General features: G+C 43.8%; 1 protein-coding gene across 2 annotated transcripts in view; it reads left to right on the top strand.

Moving 5' to 3' along the window:
* Positions 1–678: 678 nt before the first annotated feature.
* RGS8 (regulator of G protein signaling 8) overlaps positions 679–18959 on the top strand; it is a 28232-nt gene continuing 9951 nt past the window's right edge. Inside the window, exons 1-4 of one of the 2 annotated variants that reach the window (XM_077824389.1) lie at positions 679–786; positions 9015–9073; positions 13381–13482; positions 14236–14300. In XM_077824389.1, the coding sequence (XP_077680515.1) occupies positions 679–786; positions 9015–9073; positions 13381–13482; positions 14236–14300 (334 nt within the window). Of the gene's footprint in view, positions 787–9014; positions 9074–11183; positions 11210–13380; positions 13483–14235; positions 14301–18959 lie in introns of those variants that run through there. The other variant, XM_077824390.1, reaches the window with a different exon arrangement.

Raw genomic sequence — 18959 nt, 5'->3', positions numbered from 1 at the left:
CATAGGCAGCAGCTGAGAGCTATATGACCCTGGTTCAGCAGGTGTGCACAGCACACTATCCTGGTTGTCTCTGGGTGCCCATATCTTTGGTGGCTCTGGAGCCAGGGTAGCCCTAACCCATCCCCCGTTCTTCAGCTGTGCACAGGCTTTCACGTTCTCCTGGAGATAAAGCAAACAGAATCTAGAAGTATGAGCACAACCACCCACTGTTTCCTATAACAACAGTCTCTATTTCTCACCTCTAGCATAGCCCTTTCCTTCCCAAGTTAATAAGCCAAAAACCAGGTAAGTCCTAACCCTCCTTTCTTCCCATCCTCCAGTGACCGCCTGGGAATCATTCTCCCCTCCCCTTTCCCACCACTGTATGCAGAAACAAGTGAATTCTGGGGAGTGAGCCTTAGGCAGCAGCCAGTGCACTGGAATAATGAGAGCTAGACAGGCTGTGCCATCCTGCACAAGTCTCTGTGTGTCTCTATCCACTGTGTGTGTATGCATCTGCGAGAGCGTCCTCTCTCTCTCTCTCTTCTCCCCCTTCTCTCTCCTTCATAACCCCCTCCTCCTTCCACCAGCTCTTGTTCTTTTCATGAGATGCAGCGCTAGGAAGCTAGGAGAGTAGCACGGTGCTGCAGTTATTCTAGAGATAACTGTGGTCAGGCTGGCTACTCTTCACGCTCCCCGATGTACCAGGAGGCTGCAGACCCTGTCATTCAGAGCCTTGACAAGCCATGCCCATCAAGCACCTGCCAAAACTACATAGCCACCACCATGCTGACAGCTACAAGACAGGTAAGACCTAGGAGTTCGTTATTATGTAGGGAAGCTTCTGGGAAAGGCCTCTGTGTAACAGGGCTACAGGCCTCTTGGTTCTCAGCTCATATGTAATCTCCTTGGTGTTGACTTTTTCTTTATTCTAGCACCAATTCCTGTGGTGAACAATGGGCCTGCAAAGGGGTGGGGGAGAGAGCCGCATTGACTGTCACCACAATTAATGTCACCGTACCGCTTCTGTTGGTATGTTAATCTTTCTGGGGCCTCTTATGAATGGCCTAAAAAGTCTAGACACTGTTTCCAATTAGCAATTGCAGCAAGAGCTGTGTATTTCCTCCGATTCCCTCCATTTCATGCCTCCCCAAGCCTTGCCAGGGCCCGTACTAGAAGCTGGGACTCCGGTTCTAGATATCTGTTTCAAGTGGATTAGCTGTGGTCTTTTTACACTTCTAGAATAACAATAATTTATCCTGGTAGCTATAGTTACAAGGTCTTCACTATATTTTTAGTTTCATTCATATTTTTTTTCTTTACAAGGATGGATCATATTTTCTTTTAAATACTCGGCTTCCAATTTATTCATGCCATTGTGACTAACACCCGTGATTAACACCACTGCTCAGTTAATTAAAAATAAAACTAATTTGAGTGAAAGGAGAGTGTCGGAGGTGACAGAACTATGCCAAGTGCTCGATGTAGTGTAAATGTGCAGACGGTAGGAGAGTTGTGGGGGAGCAGGTGAGATCTAGTCCAAGAGGGTTGTCTCAACCCACCATACTGGCTGTTGGATAACTACTACTCTGTCGTAACAATTTCCATATTTTTGTTTTATGTTTGGTGCTTGGGGGTGAAATTTGGTAAATTAGAGTGGTCATGAAATAAGAGGGGCCAGTAGCACTGAAGTCTACACAAGCTTCTCAATATGGCTTCCCACCGATTCACCTCACTCCTGACCCATATTAATCTTGTTATTCTAGTGCCAGGCGCCCACACAGCTCTACTAATGCACCTCAGTTCTGACCAATGTGAATCCTGCTGTTCTGGTACTGAAACCCCACACCCCTCCCTCACTGCACCATGCCACCGCTCTGCAGCATGCTTCTTTTTCCACCTCAAGGCTTCTCCTACACAGAAACTAATAATGCTGGATAATAGTCAGTGGGAATAGCCTGGACAGTTACTTTGAAAGCTTTCTACACAACGCTGTGGGTGCTTAATCATTAGGGCTGGAATAATGCATGCAAATCCTGCAAATCACAGCTCTGCCAGTGTACCTCAGTCCAGATCTGTGATACTCCTGCTATTCCACTCCAGCCTCCTGAGCAGAGAATTGAGCTAAATAGTGGTTTTGGGGTTTTTTTGGGGAGGAAAAAGATCTCCTGGAGAACAGGGTGAGCCCATCTAGCACATTTCATTTATGTCCTATTCCAGGTTTGAACAGTGATCTCTGCAGATGAAAGATGGCACATTAAGATCCTGATCCAGCAAAGCACTTAAGTATGTGCTTAAACTGAATAATGGGAGTTGCCCATTGAAGTTAAGCATGTGCTTAAGTCCTTTGCTGGATTGAGAGCTGTGTCTGCTGTGCCAGCTTGCACCTCTGAAGAGTGGTCAACAGCCCTAACCACTCTATAGATGGGGCTTGTGTGTCCTGTGGGTGACGGGTCTGATAAGAGCATGCGGACATAGCTGCCATCCCTATTAAATGGATTTCTAATTGCACATCACTTGGGCCTGTAATGGGATGCAACTGCAACCTCCAGGTGTCAGCCTGAACTTGGGTATTTGGTGACCTTGCTAGTTTATACGGTGTTCAGTGTAATTATACCCTTCTCTTGGAAACTCTAGGTCAGTCAGGGTCTCCCTGAATTGTCTGGAAGTATCAAGTTAACTGCAGCATCCAGCAAACCCCACTGTCTGATGTGTATCTGATGTCACAGCACATGTAAAAGTGTGTAGCAGTTTTTGCTTCTGCTCCCTCATCTAGCAGGCTCTACCAAATATAATTTGTACTTATAACTTGTTATAACTTGTACATTTCCAGCAAGAGTCTGTCAGAGTTTCCACGATAAACCCCAATTTACAGGGGTTCATGCCAGTTGCAGTTTAGATACTGCCATATTGACATCAGCAGCATCAGTGAGGCTGAAAGCTGGGGAGGACTCCAAGATGACACTGAACAGACCTATGTCAGGATAAATATTTTCAGCATCTCTGCTCCACACATGCAGGCATCATCTCCAAAATGCACACGCACGTGCACACACTCGTGTGTGTACGTACAGACATCACATTTAAGGGGAATCTCAGCAGCTCCATTCCAATGCAAATGCTGTTACCACGCAGGGAGCCTTACTTGCTGCCTCGCTGTTGATTTTTCATTCTGCCTGCCTGGAGGAATCAGTGAGACTGAATCCTGAGCACACAGGCTGTGGTCAGAAGCCATCTAGCAGTTAGAGAGATTTGTTCTGCTACATCAATCACAGCATGATGCCAGAGACAGTCCAGGAGATGCTTTTGTCATTGACACAGGGGAAGAATTTAAATAGCTGGCACTCTCACACTGAACACAGAAAGACAAACCTATGGATCATATTTTATGTATCTCATATTTGTATTTTTAATATGGTCTTTAATTTTCAAGGAACTCTGTAGCTCTGTGCTCTCCTACCTCCCTTCCCAGCACAGGATGAGCCCCGGTGCTTTCCTACCTACCTCTACCCAGTATGCGGTCCCAAAGTCTGTCCTGCCTTCCCCAGCCCAATACCTGCACTTCACACTCTCTCCTAGGTCTAAAGGGAGTAGAAGCATTTACAAAGCTTTAAACTAGAGCCTCAGATGTTTTCTGACCCGTTTGTATTGTTGTGAGCTGGGTTAAATCTTGTTATGGATTGGATGAGAGTGCTGCCTTTCATTCAGATTAAAAGTAAAGAAGTATTTGAAAAAACAGAAGTAGTACCCAGAATACAGGCACACAGGAAAACTTAAGGAGAAGCAGAACCACATGGCCCAAGGGGTTTTTAAATGCAGGGGCTAGGGCTTGGACTGGCGCAATGGTTTCTGTCGGTGTGTGAGAGCAGGAGCAAGGAGAGACAGAAGTGGCCAAAAAGCTAAGCAGACAGTAACAAAAGCACTGGTAATGTGGCCATATGAGAAAGTTAAGAGACAAGGCTTTTTTGGGGTGCAGAGTGCTGCTGGAAAAGGCAGGTTTGGAACAGCAAGCAAAGAAACTCTCCTGCTGTTTGATTCCTGCTGTGTTCAGGGAAACAGGACTTTATGTATAATCTTTGTAAATAAACAAAATTGCACCAAAGAAAATACCTGGTGCTATCATCAATTTCTCCTCCTAGTGAAAACAGGCTGCAGGGCCCCAAACTTTGGCTATGCACGCCAGTCAAAAATAGTACCAATATAGATCCCACCTGGTGGATTTCTCACAGGGCCCTTCTCACATATTACAAATCACCTTTTTATTTAGTGTTTTAATTCACTGTTCTGTCAACTGGAGGGTTAATTTCAGGCTGCAAGAGTGTGACCTTTGTTGCAATCCCAATCTGCTTCACCCCAACCCCAAAACAACATGGCACTGTCCAAACAGAGATCTCTAGGAGGACTTCTCGTATTAGACATCAGACACTGAGAGTGATTCTAATGTTTAACACTAGAGATGTTCCTTAGGCCCTAATTCTGAACTGTGGCTGAGAAGAGCTCAGCACCACTCCAGAAGAGGGATTAAAGAGTGCACTAAACTATGTTTGCAGTCCCTTGATCCTGGGCCCACCCAGGTGCCAATTTGGTTTCTGGGTATGTTTGAACAGCCTCATGAGGGAGGTGGGGTGCCATAGGAGCCATTATGGCATCTCTGCACAACCCAAGGTCCCCACTACAGTGGGAGAATCCCCCTGTGGCCAATTCAGATGGTTTTAGGATAGTGATACAAAGCTGAAAATGGCAAGGCACTGAGTGAGAAGAGAGTGGCAAGGAGGTATAACAGTGAGGGAACGATGGGAATAGAGAAAAAAGGAAGAAGAAAAGGTTAGAGACAGAAGGAAAGAGAGATGAAGAAGGGAAAGCAAAATAAACAGGAGAGGCAGAGAAAAGGAAAAAAAGTCAAAGCAAACATATCCAAACAGTGGCCCAAATTCAGAGATGAGTCAAAATAAGAGTTTCTAAGAGAATCTAAACTGATGTAACTTATCACGTCTACTATTCAACTACTAAATTACACCAATTTAGACTTCCTCAGGGTTTGTCTGTTCCAGAGCTTTAGCTCCAGGTCAAAACTATTTGTTCCTTTTAACCTGCTCTCCATCCAAGCACAAAGCTCTCAGTCGTATATTACTCATGGCAGAAGTCAGAATAGGACCCACAAATGCAGCCTCATCTAGTTAGGCTGAATAGTGTGCAGCTAGCCCCAGTGTGACAGCAGGGCAGTGCTGCGATACAACAATCAATGCAAGCTAGTCCTCCAGGGCAAGCCCTCAGGCTCTTCTGACCTCTTCCCACAGAGATCAAAGAGGCAACAAAGACTAATTAAAATTTAATCATGGGTGACTTCAGCTATTTGGATAGAAGTTGGTCAAATGTCACTGTGGAACAAGGTTTAGGGAAGCAATTTCTTGGCATCTTGAAAAAGTGCTTCTTGGAACAGCTAGTTGTAGAGCACACAATAGGAAAGGTTACTTGCCACTTATTCCTAAACAATGCAGGAGACACAGAAGTAACTATTCACTAGGTAATAATGCCTACAGTCTAATTAAGTTTAACATCCTCAGAGGAGGGATTGTACAAAAATGTAGCATGGTGACACTATACTTTAGAAAGGGAGATTTCAATAACATAAGCAAGCTAACCGAGAAGACCTTAAAATCAGCAGTGAGGTGAGGAATTTAAAATCTTTAGAATCAACAGGGAGGCTAGTTAACCATACCATAACAGAGATAAACAAAGGCATATGGACCCTTAAGCAAACAACCCCCCCCCTCCCAAAACAACAACAACAAAAATCACATGCACACATACTTCCAAACTGGAAGGGGGAAAAAAGCCTGTTTAAATGACTAGGTACAAGAGATTATTTGAGTCAAACAGGTATAGACCTGTAGCCCAAGTAAAGAAGTTCATTAACTCAGGAACACCCTCCAAAATGCCAGTGAATGCCATCCCTTCCCTGTCTATGATTGGATCAGATGATATCCTTTAGGACTTCTGCGATACCTCTGAGCAGAGTACTACTCTGTCCTTATTCAGCGGAAGGAGGAATGTGGGAGAGGCACAAGTTACATATCAGGCCCTGAGAGAGGCTGCTGCCACTGACTACAAGACCATCAAAGCTGCAATCCTGGGCCAGCTAGCAGTTTCAGAAACAAAGGCTGCTGTTCTCTAGGAAGCACGTTTCCTCACGACTGTGACCATTCACTTTCACTTGGCAGCTCAGTGGCTCAAGCCATAGTCTGGGACAACAGGAGACGCAATGGCATGCCGAGGGGGTGACAACCAGTTGTAAGTTCATATCATAAATTTCGGGGATGTTGTCAGCTTGCCATGGGCAAAACATTAGCGACATAAAGGAGGCAGGGAGACATGTGAGTTTACAGAAGGTACAGAGGGACCTGAAGGAAAGAGCTTGATGGTAGAGATTAGATTGTTGAGCCAGTAAATGACCTTCTGTCCTGTCCAGTGATTCCTTGTGTCCATAGAGTCTCCCTGATAACCTCATCTCAATACCACACATTTATGTTTTGTGTATTTGCTATTAGACCATGAGGAAATTGCTGTAAAAGATTTCTTAAAGAGATTTAAAATGCTGGATGGTATTCAAATTTAATATTTAAATGGCTGTTTTATTAAAAGCTTTTAAATAGAAGCCAGCATAGTACATCTGCTAAAACAAAAACACAAGGCCCATTGTAGAAGGAATTTGCTATAAACCCTTCTCCTACCTCACAGAGGCTTTCTAAAATATTACACTGCAAAATATAATTCTCTTTATCTTCAATTTAATTACATTTGCCATGCCGCATCTATCAACCCAGTGCACATAGTTTGTTCCTGATTAACTCAATCCTGACCAGGAAAGTAATGGAGAGAAGTATCAGTCTCCATGGTTATTCTGGGGCTGCCCAATAACCCACTTTGCCCCAAGAAATGGATGCATTAACAACCCTAACCTGGAGAATCAATAAGGCAAATTAGAGGCTTGATTCTCTACTCTGTTACACTGTTGACGTCAATGGAGTTCACATGATGTAAAATCTGATGTAACAGAGGGAAGACTCACACCATAATCTCCAGATTCATTATACATCCAGGACAGGTGGCTCAGAGATTTGGTTTGATTCAGATCAAAGTAAAGTCAAAAAGTCTGGATGCTGGAGCTGAACTTTCCAAAATGGGTCTTTTTGTTGGTCTAGAAGTTGTGTTGAAGAGCCCTCAACATTTGGCTTTTTTGTCATTGCAAAAATAACACATCTCATTGTATTGCAATAGCCCAGACAGAAGTAGGAAGAAGCACAGAATAGTGAAAATGACAAGCTAAACGTTCACTGAGCTCTCTGCAACGTTGTTTTGAATTTGGTTTGGATTTGGGCAAAGGCTCATGCTGGTTGTCATTTAGTTTGAACAAATTCACCCACCTTATCAACACCATTTGCACACTATGAGCCTCAGCCTCTCACACTGGACGACAAAAGTCTTATATCAGCCACCACATTGGTTCAGTTCCTGGCTCCTGGTGAAACTGAGGCCTGATCAATCAGCATCATCACAGCCTGGAGTATTGTGTACTGAGCTGAGAATAGATAAATCACTTCCCTGAGAACTCCAGGTTATAAAGGAATAATTCCAAGATGAAAAGCTAGTATGGCTCTTATATTTGCTTAAATAATTTTTATATCCATCATAAATCTTTTCTCAGTAGATTCTGCCCATATAATCACATATGGTCTCAGGATATGGTTCAAGCTGGGGCTACAAAGAACACAAAAGCCAGAAGTCTTTACTAAAGAAAGAGGGGCAGGTGAGGCTTTCGACAGAATACCAGTTCCAGACAATGACGGGAAAGAGTAGTAAAACAGTGGTAATTGTATGTTTGTGTGGCCAAGGGAGACATTTTGCATCTTTTCTGAGAATATTGGTTAGGATCTGTATTAAAGGGTTGGCATGTGGTATAGAAGGAAGTGGGATAAGAACAGGTCATCACAGCCTCACAGAAGTTAGAGAGGCAAAAAGACCTGTTAAGTCACCTAACATACGATTTTAAAAAGTGACTTAGGAGGACACACGCCACTGACTTTCAAGTCACTTAGTTGCTTTTGAAAACGTCTCCCCTTGTCTATCCCCTCTGCCAGTTCAGGCCTGAGGGCACAAGGATGGAAGAGTTCATCAGTCTGTATATGAAGAGAGAGGGGAATTTGGATCTGTAACAGAGGAAGAGACGAGAAAACAGAAAGTGAGACACTGGTGGCTCTGTGTGGGAGGGCAGGGAATTTGGGTTGTTAGTAAAAGTCAGGTGAGAAGTGGTATGAGAGAATGTGAGATAACAGCAGGTCTTCATGGGATGGAAAGGAAATTCACATCTGTAACCTGCCAGGGGGGGATTTTTTACTGGCTCTGCATTTATCACATTACATCCAATAAGGAGCCTTCCTTGCCTTTTAATAGATTTGATTTGGTTTTGATGACAACAGGACTCTTTAATTATACTCTCCAGTACCTTTTCTGTCAGCAGCTGTCTGTGGAAAGAGCTCTGTGACCTATGATCTGAAAACAATAACCTGTCCCAACCTCAGAGGAGGGTTTTTTTACAACAATGCAGGTTGATGCTTTATTCCAATTTAATCAGGGTAACAACAACAGAGAATGTTTGCAGGGGAATCCCATCTGAATTCTCCCTGTGAACCTTTCTCATATACAGAATATGCCAAGCGGTGGATTATTTTAATGTAATAGAAGCTAAGGGATTTGTGATCAGGTTAATGAGGAGGAGGAGGATGAAGGATGCAACAAAGTGTTCTGATCAGGTGGGCTATTCTGAAATCCCACCAATGAGATGTGTGAGCCGGCTCTGCAGTATTAGTGTAGCCAAGCCTCAGTCTGCTGGGTTAGGCTGCTTTAGTGTTTACTGGATGTGACACAGATAGGAGAGCTGCTTTCAGCTGTGCTGCTGCTCAGAGAAAGTGGGGAGGGGGAGGTGTGTCTGAGTGTGACTTTCTGCCTCTTAAGAGACTGCTCTATTCTCTCCGTAGAGCCTCTCCGATCACACAATTGGCAAAGAACCACAGGTCGTGAGGACAGGTCAAAGGCAGTGAGTATCTTTTCTCTGTCTCTGTCTGTCTGTCTGTCTGGAATGCCTTGTCCATGTTCAATTCATCTGGCTTTCTACATATATTGATGGATGTTCTTAATCTCTTGCAGTCTCTTTGGAAATCTCTGCTCTTCCTTTTTAAACCTCAGCATTATTAGTTTTCTCCCCTGGGATGGCTTCATTTTTCTTGTCCTGGGGTGACTCTACAATGTCATCTTGCTGAAGTTGGGTGCCATGATCAAAACAAACTCCCCCTCCTCTGCCCCCAAATAGCATCCTCAAAACATGCACTGGAAGATGCTGGCAATTCCTCTCTGCACTGGAGTTCTATTATAGGGTGGGAAAAGAGATGGGGTGTGTGGTGGGAGTAAGATCCATGGATGGATTCCTACTGGGACCAGTTTCACAGAGTCACATATTGGATTTATTAAGGTGTAAACAATTGGCTGTACCTGCAGCAGAGAGAATTACTGGTAGGTTTAAAAGACCGGGGAAAAGAGAGATCACCAGAGCCTCAGGTTTGCCCTCATTAGCTATCTTGGGTCATTCCAGCAATGAAGAGAGAAATACATTGGTCAGAGAGAAGTTCTTCAGTGGTCAGCTGTGGCATCAGCAGGAAAGGTGGCTGTGGTAGAGGGAAGGGAACATTATGGATGGTGGCGAGGGACAGTGAGGATGGGGTGGAACTGTCATAAATCAGGAGCCCAGAAGAGTGCAGAGCATTTTCGTGGTAGAACTCAAGTGCATGAACGTGTGGGGTTGTGTGGGAGAGGAGCACCAGCAGCTGCCCAGCTCTGCCCTCAATGACCAATGCCAGCCTGGCAATGGGGAAGAAAAATCCTGGCTACTGGAATCGAGGGGTTCACATGCTTTGGTTTCACATCCGAGTGAGGTTGTGTTAATAAGGAAATTCAAAGGGGCTTAGGGAATTATAGGGATTGGTTTCAGCTAAAACACAATGGAAGGCAGACGGTCAGAGTGGGGATTAAGGAAATGCACTCACTGGCATGTAATGCAATCCCTTCTCCATTAGTTTAGTGGGGAAGAAGCTTTGTGCATTTTTAACGTAATCAGGTCTTAAAATGGATGCTGCATTTGGCAGCAGTAGCCTTGGGAATTCTTCAGGCCCGAAGAAGGTGGGCACCCCACTCCTCCCCAGACAATCTCCTCTCTCTTCTGCTCCTTTGTCTTCTGCTTGGGTGCCTTCTTTGGGTAAGAAGATAGGGAGGTTATCAGGTGTTTCTCCTCTCTCATGGTCACTAGGAAGCAATTATACTGTGTGCACCAGAGAGACAGCATTTATCCATTATGTGTCCCATCAGCTTCCTTCCTGGTGGAACCTGGCCTTCCTCCCTGGAATGAGATTCCGTGACAAGGCAGAGGAACAAGCTGGCCCTGTGCCAAAAAGGTTGTCCATTTTGTCTGCTCTTTTCTCCTTCTCCTCAGCCATTCACAGACTGCACAGGCTCCAAGAGTCCAAATGATTAGATGCATCAGGAATTAGCTTTTATATTGTGTGTGAATGTTTGAGCCTGTGGTGGTTAAAGGATCAGCCCCTACAGAAGGGTGAAGTCCTTGTGTTATTTTATTTACAGGTTAGTTGCAGTGCCAGCTTTTCCAGGATGCCTGGTCAGTAACATCAACCATGACCTAGAGGGATGACAGGGGCAAGAAGTAGTTTGGTCTTAGCCAGCTCAGTCCTGAGCTGAGCCCATTGAGCAAAGACTGCCAATTGTGTTGAATGAAATGTACTGTTATGTCAACTCCTGCCATTCAGTGGTGAGCTGACACCACCAAACTCATTTCACTTAGACCTGAAGCTGGACTAGAACCTTGGTTCTGGGGATTAAAGGAGAGGATTAAATTTCCTGCTATGACCAACCTTCAACTCTGAATGGTTTTCACTGAAAATCCAACATTCCCTTCTAGGAGGCAAGAGAATTAAATGGGTTGAGAACAGCTTTCCCTCCTTTTACAGAGGATTCTTTGATTTTAAGGGACAGGACATGAAACAGTAAATCCCTCCTCCCCGCAGTCTTATCTCCTGCAAACAGCACTGGCCGCCCTACAAGCCGGCCAATTAAAGGGTTAACTGTAACTGGATGCCTGCATGGATGCTTTACTGATTCCATGGAGGTAACTGAAAAGAAAGGATGCATTCTTCACCCCTTCCCACCCTGTAACCCTCTCCCTTGTCTGATAAGCCTTTAAGCTCATTCCAATGTACCTCTTCCCCTCCTGACCTTCCCTTGCTTCTCCATTTCCCATGGATTCCATTTCCTTCTTCCCCTTCCGCGTCCTTCCTTGGAAGTCAAAACCTTAGGCTCAATATTCCATCAAAAAATGAGATCTTCCTTGTGCAGCAGCATCTCTGTCTTTCCTGTACTGTTATTCCCTGCTGCAGTCCCTTGATCTCAGACATCAGAGAAATTTAACCAGCATTGCGGTAATGTGTGTTGCACCTCTGCTGAGCAATTCATGAGCCTTTCACAGAGTCTGCTGGAACAGGCATTGCAGGAAGGATGAAGGTTGGGGGTGACTGGTGGAAAAAGCATTAAAAAGCTCATAGATTAGACGCAACAAGACGGTCTGAATGAAATAGCATCGGAGTCCTCAGCATAGTTGAGAGATGGCATTTTACAGGGAATGTTTCTGCATCAACGTTTAGAGTCCTTGTGGAATTTTGTCCTGAGATCTTTGGTCACATGTCCATGTTTTGACGTCGTCCAACAATGCCTGTAACTAAGGATCTCAATATTTTGCAATAGTTAATGCTACAAGCTGTCCATATTGTGCCAGGGAGACAATCATTGCATTCAATTAATATTTAATATGCTCTAAAATTATATTAAAACATGCATAATAGGAACTATCTGAGAGTGATAAAGAAGGAAAAAAAGTGGGCACGATACAAAATAGCTCAGGGACTAGCAACAATGTGTTCGGAAAAAATATTATATATGGAATGGAAGAATGTTATACTTCCCTCTGCAGTCATGGAAAGCTTTATCAATCTGTTTTACAGAAGAGTTAAAAGAAGAGGGTCTTTCCAGGTCAGGGTTGGGTCCAGTGTCGGAAGAGCGTGGGCTGAATTATTGAATTCTCCAATTCTCATCCGCAGGAGAAGGTGCTCTCATTTAGTGTTGGGAGAATCCATTAGCCGAGATGCTTTTCGGGTTGGAGAGAGGAGTAATGGATTATGCATTTCTTGCTCTTTCAAACCATGTTGTAAAACTATTAACCAATATTTATTTGTTTGAGAGGGGACAGTGCCAAAATAGTACTGTTCCTGTACAGTGGCAATTGCTCTTACCTTCCTGTTTGATGCCTCTCCACCTAAGTTTTCACAGTGAGATTGTTATGTAATAATTGGGTGTTGTGCACGTGTCTCCCACCCCACTGGAGGGGTGGGAATGGTTACAAGGTGGGAAGGGTGAAATCTGTGGAACATGTTTTAGAGAGCAAATGATAGAGTAAATCCTTGCACAGATAAATCTATAGTGGATGAAATTTATCTCTAGTCCACTAGTCCTTGTCACTCTGAATTTACAGATCCCATCCAGAATCCTGCCAGGCCTTTATGATTCTGTATTAGAGGGTCATTTGCAGCGTCCACCTGCTCCCTCTAATCCTTTATGCCCCCCTAAATGCAAGTGCTCATGGTATTTGTACCATCCTTGCACTGGTGAAAAGTGGCGACTGATTTCTGGCACAGCTGCCTAGTTCCCCCTTCTATCATCCAGAGAAGGGTGCCACAAGAAACCATTCCAAGCCTGTGGCCTTTCACACTGATTCACCATTCTGACCTACTGACTTGTGAGCTACAAAACAAGGGCTTTAATTACTGGAGACTCTGTTCTGATATTTTAGTCCAGGGGTTCCCAAACTGGGGGATGGGACCCCTCAGGGGGTTACAGGGTTATTACATGGGGGAGGGGGGTTGTGAGCTGTCAGCCTCCACCCCAGACCCCTCTTTGCCTCCAGCATTTATAATGGTGTTAAATATATTTAAAAGTGTTTTTAATTTATAAGGGGAGTTGCACTCAGAGGCTTGCTATGTGAAAGGGGTCACCAGTACAAAAGTTTGAGAACCACTGTTTTAGTCCTATCTGCCCAAACAAAAAACCATCCTAGATATCTCTCAGCCTTCATTGAAGATGTTTGGCTAAACCCTCAGAACCCTTGCTTGGGGGCCTCATTAGATAAAAAGTCACTGAGATCTTGCATTGTACAACTCTGGCTAGTCTTGTAATTGTCACCATCTCTGGTTCTCCCCTGCCTGCACCCCTATCCCGTACTGATTACAGGAACAGAGGGATGAGAACTCGCCTGGGCTGCCTGTCTCACAAATCAGACTCATGTAATGATTTCACAGCCATTCTTCCAGATAAGCCCAACCGGGCTTTGAAGTGAGTATAGATGCACCATTCTCCTTCCCTTTCTATTTGTATTTCCTTCCTTTCATTGTACTTTGTAAGCTTTGAATCCCAATCCCTGCAACTGGAATTGGTTTTAGCACTGAACATTCCTGAAAAATAATTAATTTAATCTTTTGAGAGCAAGCAATGAAAAATCCCCAAATCTTTGGAGATCTGCTTTTCCCAAAAGGAAGACAGAAACCCACGGAATTTGAAACAGTACCAGCTCTGTTAGAAAATACTTGCATCATGGATAAATTGGAGCAAATTCTCAGATAGAACATGCATACCACTCCCCTGATACAAATGGGAGTTGTGTGCATTTATCTGAGGACAGAATTTGGCCCATTGTTATTACAAGTCTAAATATGAGCAGTCACCTCTGCATAACAGGTGATCAGCATCTTCAATCCATAGCCCTATTATGCTCTACAACACTGGAAGCATTTAACTGATCTGCTAAGTTTCATTATTAAAGTCAAGAACAAACAGCTTTATTGAATGCATCCAGCTTGCGTTAAGGTTTAGCTAAAACAACTAGACCTCCACACCTCCAAAGAGTCCTGTATCAGCACGTACTAGGACTTGTGTAAAACTTGGGATTAATTCCTCAGTGATTGCCTCCACTTTGATACAAAGTCCTGGTCTAAAACATCTGGTGTCTTGTCCAGCCCTTCCCGGGCAAGTTGCACCAGAAGGCTGTCTGTAATAGACTATTTGTGATTGTCATTTCCTTTCTTTTAGAAGATTATCAACAGAAGAAGCCACAAGATGGGCAGATTCGTTTGACAGTCTCTTGTCCCATAAATGTGAGTAGAAGCTACATTCTACCTCCATCCTCTTTCACAAATATTTACTGTAGTTCAAATGTGAAGAATCGTATTAGATGGCACAAGGACCCTCAGTGGATCTCTGCATAACTGTCTGTCTATCTTAACCATCCATAATTAAGGAATCAGGGCAATATCACAAGAACATGCTGGGAGGGAGTGTGTTCTATAACACTAACATATACTGTGGCTGAAATTTTCAAACCCGCCTGGGGGATCTGGCTGCCCAATTCCCATTAATGTTAATGGGAAATCCAGTGGGCATTCAATTCCCCTATGTGACTTTGAACATTCCAGCATATAGCTTTGCTCATTACAAAAATGACATATTTTAGTTGTTACACGGTATAACCTATAGTTAAACATACAAGTGTGAATGTTCTACAAACACAAACCATACAGAACGATGTAATCATCACACTTCATACCACTAAACAGATCAATCATTCCAATTCTGTTTATAAAAATATTATTCTGCTCCACCAACGCATCCTTCTGGGAAGCTATGGAATTCTGATATCGTGGAACGGAACCTGGGACTGCATCCTTTCACAATCTTTTCTACACCTTTAACAAACAACATATTAAAATTAGCGGTGTATATCCAATAGCATGTTTCCATTACAGAATGAAACAAGGGGGCAAACTGAGATTGTGTGAGCAGTGTAAACTAAGAGGGGTGAGAGTGTGTGGTGAAGGCTTATATTTTCAGGAGGGAACGGGCTGGACTCCTTAAGTGTTTAGACTGACCTTTTTTTTTCCCCCTGAACCCCATTGAAACCCCAGTGTTTTCGGTTGGGAATTAATTGATGACTGTAAACTGCTTTGAGATCCATGGATGAAAAGATGCTGTATTATTTCACCAACAATAATTCACTGAGCATATCATTTTTGCAGCTAGGGGAAAATATTCAACTTTTTAAAACCTCTTTTTTGGTCAAAACCCAAAATATCATGGAAAACTTTTGTCAATATCCAATTTTTTTTTTGCCCAGCTCTAATTTTGTCATAGTCCTATGTTACCCCTGAGCATAAGTTAGGACATTAAGAAAGGTAAGGCATGTAGTATACAAGAGTATGCTTCTGTTACAAAAGCTAAGTAGATAAGGTTATATGTGATGAAATTATAGAAATAGTTTCCCTTTTAGCTCGTTGATGTGACTCCAGCCTTAGAACATCATACAGTGGCCACCATGAAAATGTCAGCATTTATTAGCAGCTACCGCACAGGGCTTGCTGAGACACCAGCTTTCTCCCATATCTAGAATAGGAAGTCATTGTGGTAACTAAATGGTGTGTGATGACAAAAGCGGAGTTTCTAATAACGGCCCTGTAGAGTTACCCAGTGAACAGTGAAATATCAGTAATTTAATAACCCCCCTTACCATGGAATACTCTACATTCTTTTTTGTACCAGAAGCCTCTGGAATTGCAAATGTGAGGGTCAAAACCTGCTCTCAGTTAAACTGATACAAATTTGAAGTAACTCCATTGACGTCAACTGCGTTACTCTAGAATTACACCAATGTAAACAAGAGCAGTGCTTGGCCCACAGACCTTTGAGTGAAAGGGATTATCTTGTGGTAGCCATAGTAGGTATTTTCATTTTCATAACTACATTACATTAAAAGGCAATGGAACTGCCTAAGATTCATTGTGGAAGCAGAACAAAGCTTCAGTTATCTGCATTTCCCCCTCCCCCCCCCATTAAGTAGCACACATGAACAAACATTGTCTTAAGGTCAGAGAGATAAAGAAGTCTTGTGTCTACTCTAGCATTTCTGTGTGACTGTCCCTAGTGAACATTTTCAGCTAAGCACCTACAGCTAGTGGCAAAAAAGGAGAGAACTATATCAGTCAAATTTCCTTATGACTGCCCGTGTGAACAGTGTTTGCTAGCGTAATATCAGCTCATGCGCTGGGGCATAAGATGATCACCAGCTGGGCTCAGAAATAAATTTTCTCTTTGCTTTATAGTGTTATGCAGGTATCACATTTTCTCTGAAGCATCTGGCATAGATCATTGCTTCACTAGATAGACCACTGGTCTGTTCTGGAATGGAAACTCCTGGGTAAATTTCAGAGGGGTTAAGAATTAGTTATGGTTTGCTAGTTCACTTGGAATAACGTTGTTGACTCACAATTTTCACCTGCCACAGTCAAAGTTAAACCTGGAATGAGGTTTTGGGCCTCTTCAGATCAAACAATTCCTTGATGTAATGGCGTGTTATGGCATAGACAGTGCTCAGGAATTGAATGACAGAGGGGAGCCAACTCCAAGCTGTTCCTCCAGGGATATACTGGAAGGAAGCAGAGAGGTATTTTTCAGATCAAAGGGAGGAATTAAATGTTACTAAAATGATACAATCTTGAGACCCTCATAACAATTCAATGAGTATTGCCAGGGTAAGGAGGTCGACATTGTACCTAGAGAGTCAGTATTCTTTTTCGGAACTTCTGAACCTCTTGTTGCCACATACAATGAGACTACAAAGAGGCTGCAGGTGGAGACATTCCAAAAAGGCCTCTAACAGAGCATCATGCAGTCTCTATGCGTAATATCAGCTCATTTACCTTTGTAAAATAGCAACTGAAGTATGAGAGGCTGCTGCTTGAATTGCTTTAGTGAACTTTATAGTAACATTTAATCTCGACATAATACTTTCAGGAGAGGGTCTCTTGAGTGGAGTCTAGGACCTTAGTTAAAAGGTGTTATGTTTCCAATAAAATCTGGTTCCAGAATGATACCAGAACTTAAGGAGATCCATTGCGCTCGCTCTCTCCTACCCCTCCCCAACAATCTCTACTCAGAACCCCTCTCTTTGGGGGCTCTCTGATCGCAATCTTGACCAGGGATCATGTTATTTTCTTAAATAATATGCAGCGTTCTCATTCTGGACGTGATTCATCTCTGCACCAGCATGGAGGTTAGCTGAGGGACTGAGGGGAAGTTGGCTTGTGCTTTTCCTATCCTGGGGTTGCTGCCATGCAGCCCTCCAGTGCAGGTTAGGGCAGCCCTAAAGGGGTATCTTACCTTCTGTCCTGGCCGCCATGGCCCCTATGGGACTTGCAGCATCTTAGGAAAAGCCACGGCATTGAAACACTGAGCCATACCCCCACCTGCCCTGTATTCCTGCACCGGGGGCTCTTGTGGGGTCATGGGGCTGTAGAACCAGTGGGGTCACCTCTGTGCTTGCTGGGGAGTTCAGCTGCACCAGGGGTATTCCTGGCAGGGAAGAGAGCTTCTGGCTACTCGGAAGCCCTTTTAGGCCAGCTATGCTGTTACAAAGGGGTCATAGGTCACCAGTGAATTAGTTCCATGTCTCTAGGGTCTCCCAGGATGGGCAATGCCCTACTGGATAAAGGAAATGGAATGATTCCAACTGTCTAGTCTGCAGATCATATAAAAAGACATCAGCATTGACACTGGGACGTGATCAGGAACAAGGGAGGCAGCACAACTCATGTGCTTCTAATCATACACAGCTCTGCAGCAGGCATCTGTCTTTAGCATTAGTCTGGGGATAAAGCACGTGACTCCACCTCCATCATTCTAACACTGTTTTAAAGGAACTGCTGCCAACCGGTTAAGAGTGGCTGAAGTCTTAATTCTGTTGATACTTTCAGGTAAACAACTTAATGCGGCGTATCTACCTGCTGGAGATGCAGAGCTGTTCAGAAGCACAGGATTAGCCAGCCAGCTCCCCTTTTGCAGCAAGTGCTTTCTCTTCCCATCACAGAAAAACCTCAAAACATAATACACAAATATTCCCTTGGCTTGGGGCTGCATTGGCCCAGGGAACAACCTTCTCCCAGGCAGTCTCTACCTTCTCAAGCCAGGAGCAACTGCTCCTATGGCTCTGCCCTGGAGCACCTGAGTTGCTATTAACTCCTTGTTTGCCAGGGACAGGACAGAGAGCTCTGCATAGTGCACAATAATGTCAAATTTTCATTTTCTAAAAGCAAGTAGTGAGGGGAAAACCTCAGGGAAGTTCGGTAGCATAGGAAGGGGATTCTGTAGTCAATGCGACGTGCTTTTAGTACATTTACTAGGAAGTGACTTTAATGTGCTGTTTTTGGACATTTTTTTCCCAGTTCATGCCATTAAGGTTAATGATGACTCCCATGAGACGGGAGCTTGGTCTGGCCTGGAGAGTGTGTGTTCAGTAAGTGACAGAAGAGTAGCCTCTCTCTGTATCTCATGCCCAGGAGACATGGTCTGGCCAGCCAGATGGAGATTCCTTTTGACAGTATGCCAGCGGAGATGGAAGCAATGGCGCATCTTGTTCTGCATCTCTCACGGGGCTGGACACGTGGCTTGTCATTTGTCCAATATCCACCAGGACAAACTGTCCTTAAACCCTCAATCTGTTTTCAACAAAGAGACATGGAAAAACTTTCATGTATGTTTCCTTTTTAGTTTTGTGACAGTTATTTTTCCCTCCTCCGTACTGTGTGATCTCTGTGCTCTTCTGACATATTATCCTTTTTCTGCCTTTTCTTGATCACTCTTTGCCCTTCTTCCCACAGATTTCCATCTCCTTCTGGCTCTTTTTGAGCTAGGACAGCACTGTACCTGCTTTGTGCTACTGACATGAGTCTAAAATTCATCAAAGCAATTACTAGGATAAGAAATGT

This window comes from Eretmochelys imbricata, chromosome 8 (genome assembly GCF_965152235.1).
Source record: "Eretmochelys imbricata isolate rEreImb1 chromosome 8, rEreImb1.hap1, whole genome shotgun sequence".
NCBI lineage: Eukaryota > Metazoa > Chordata > Testudines > Cheloniidae > Eretmochelys > Eretmochelys imbricata.
Note: the sequence above shows the minus strand (reverse complement) of the source record. Positions and strands in the feature narration are given on the sequence as shown.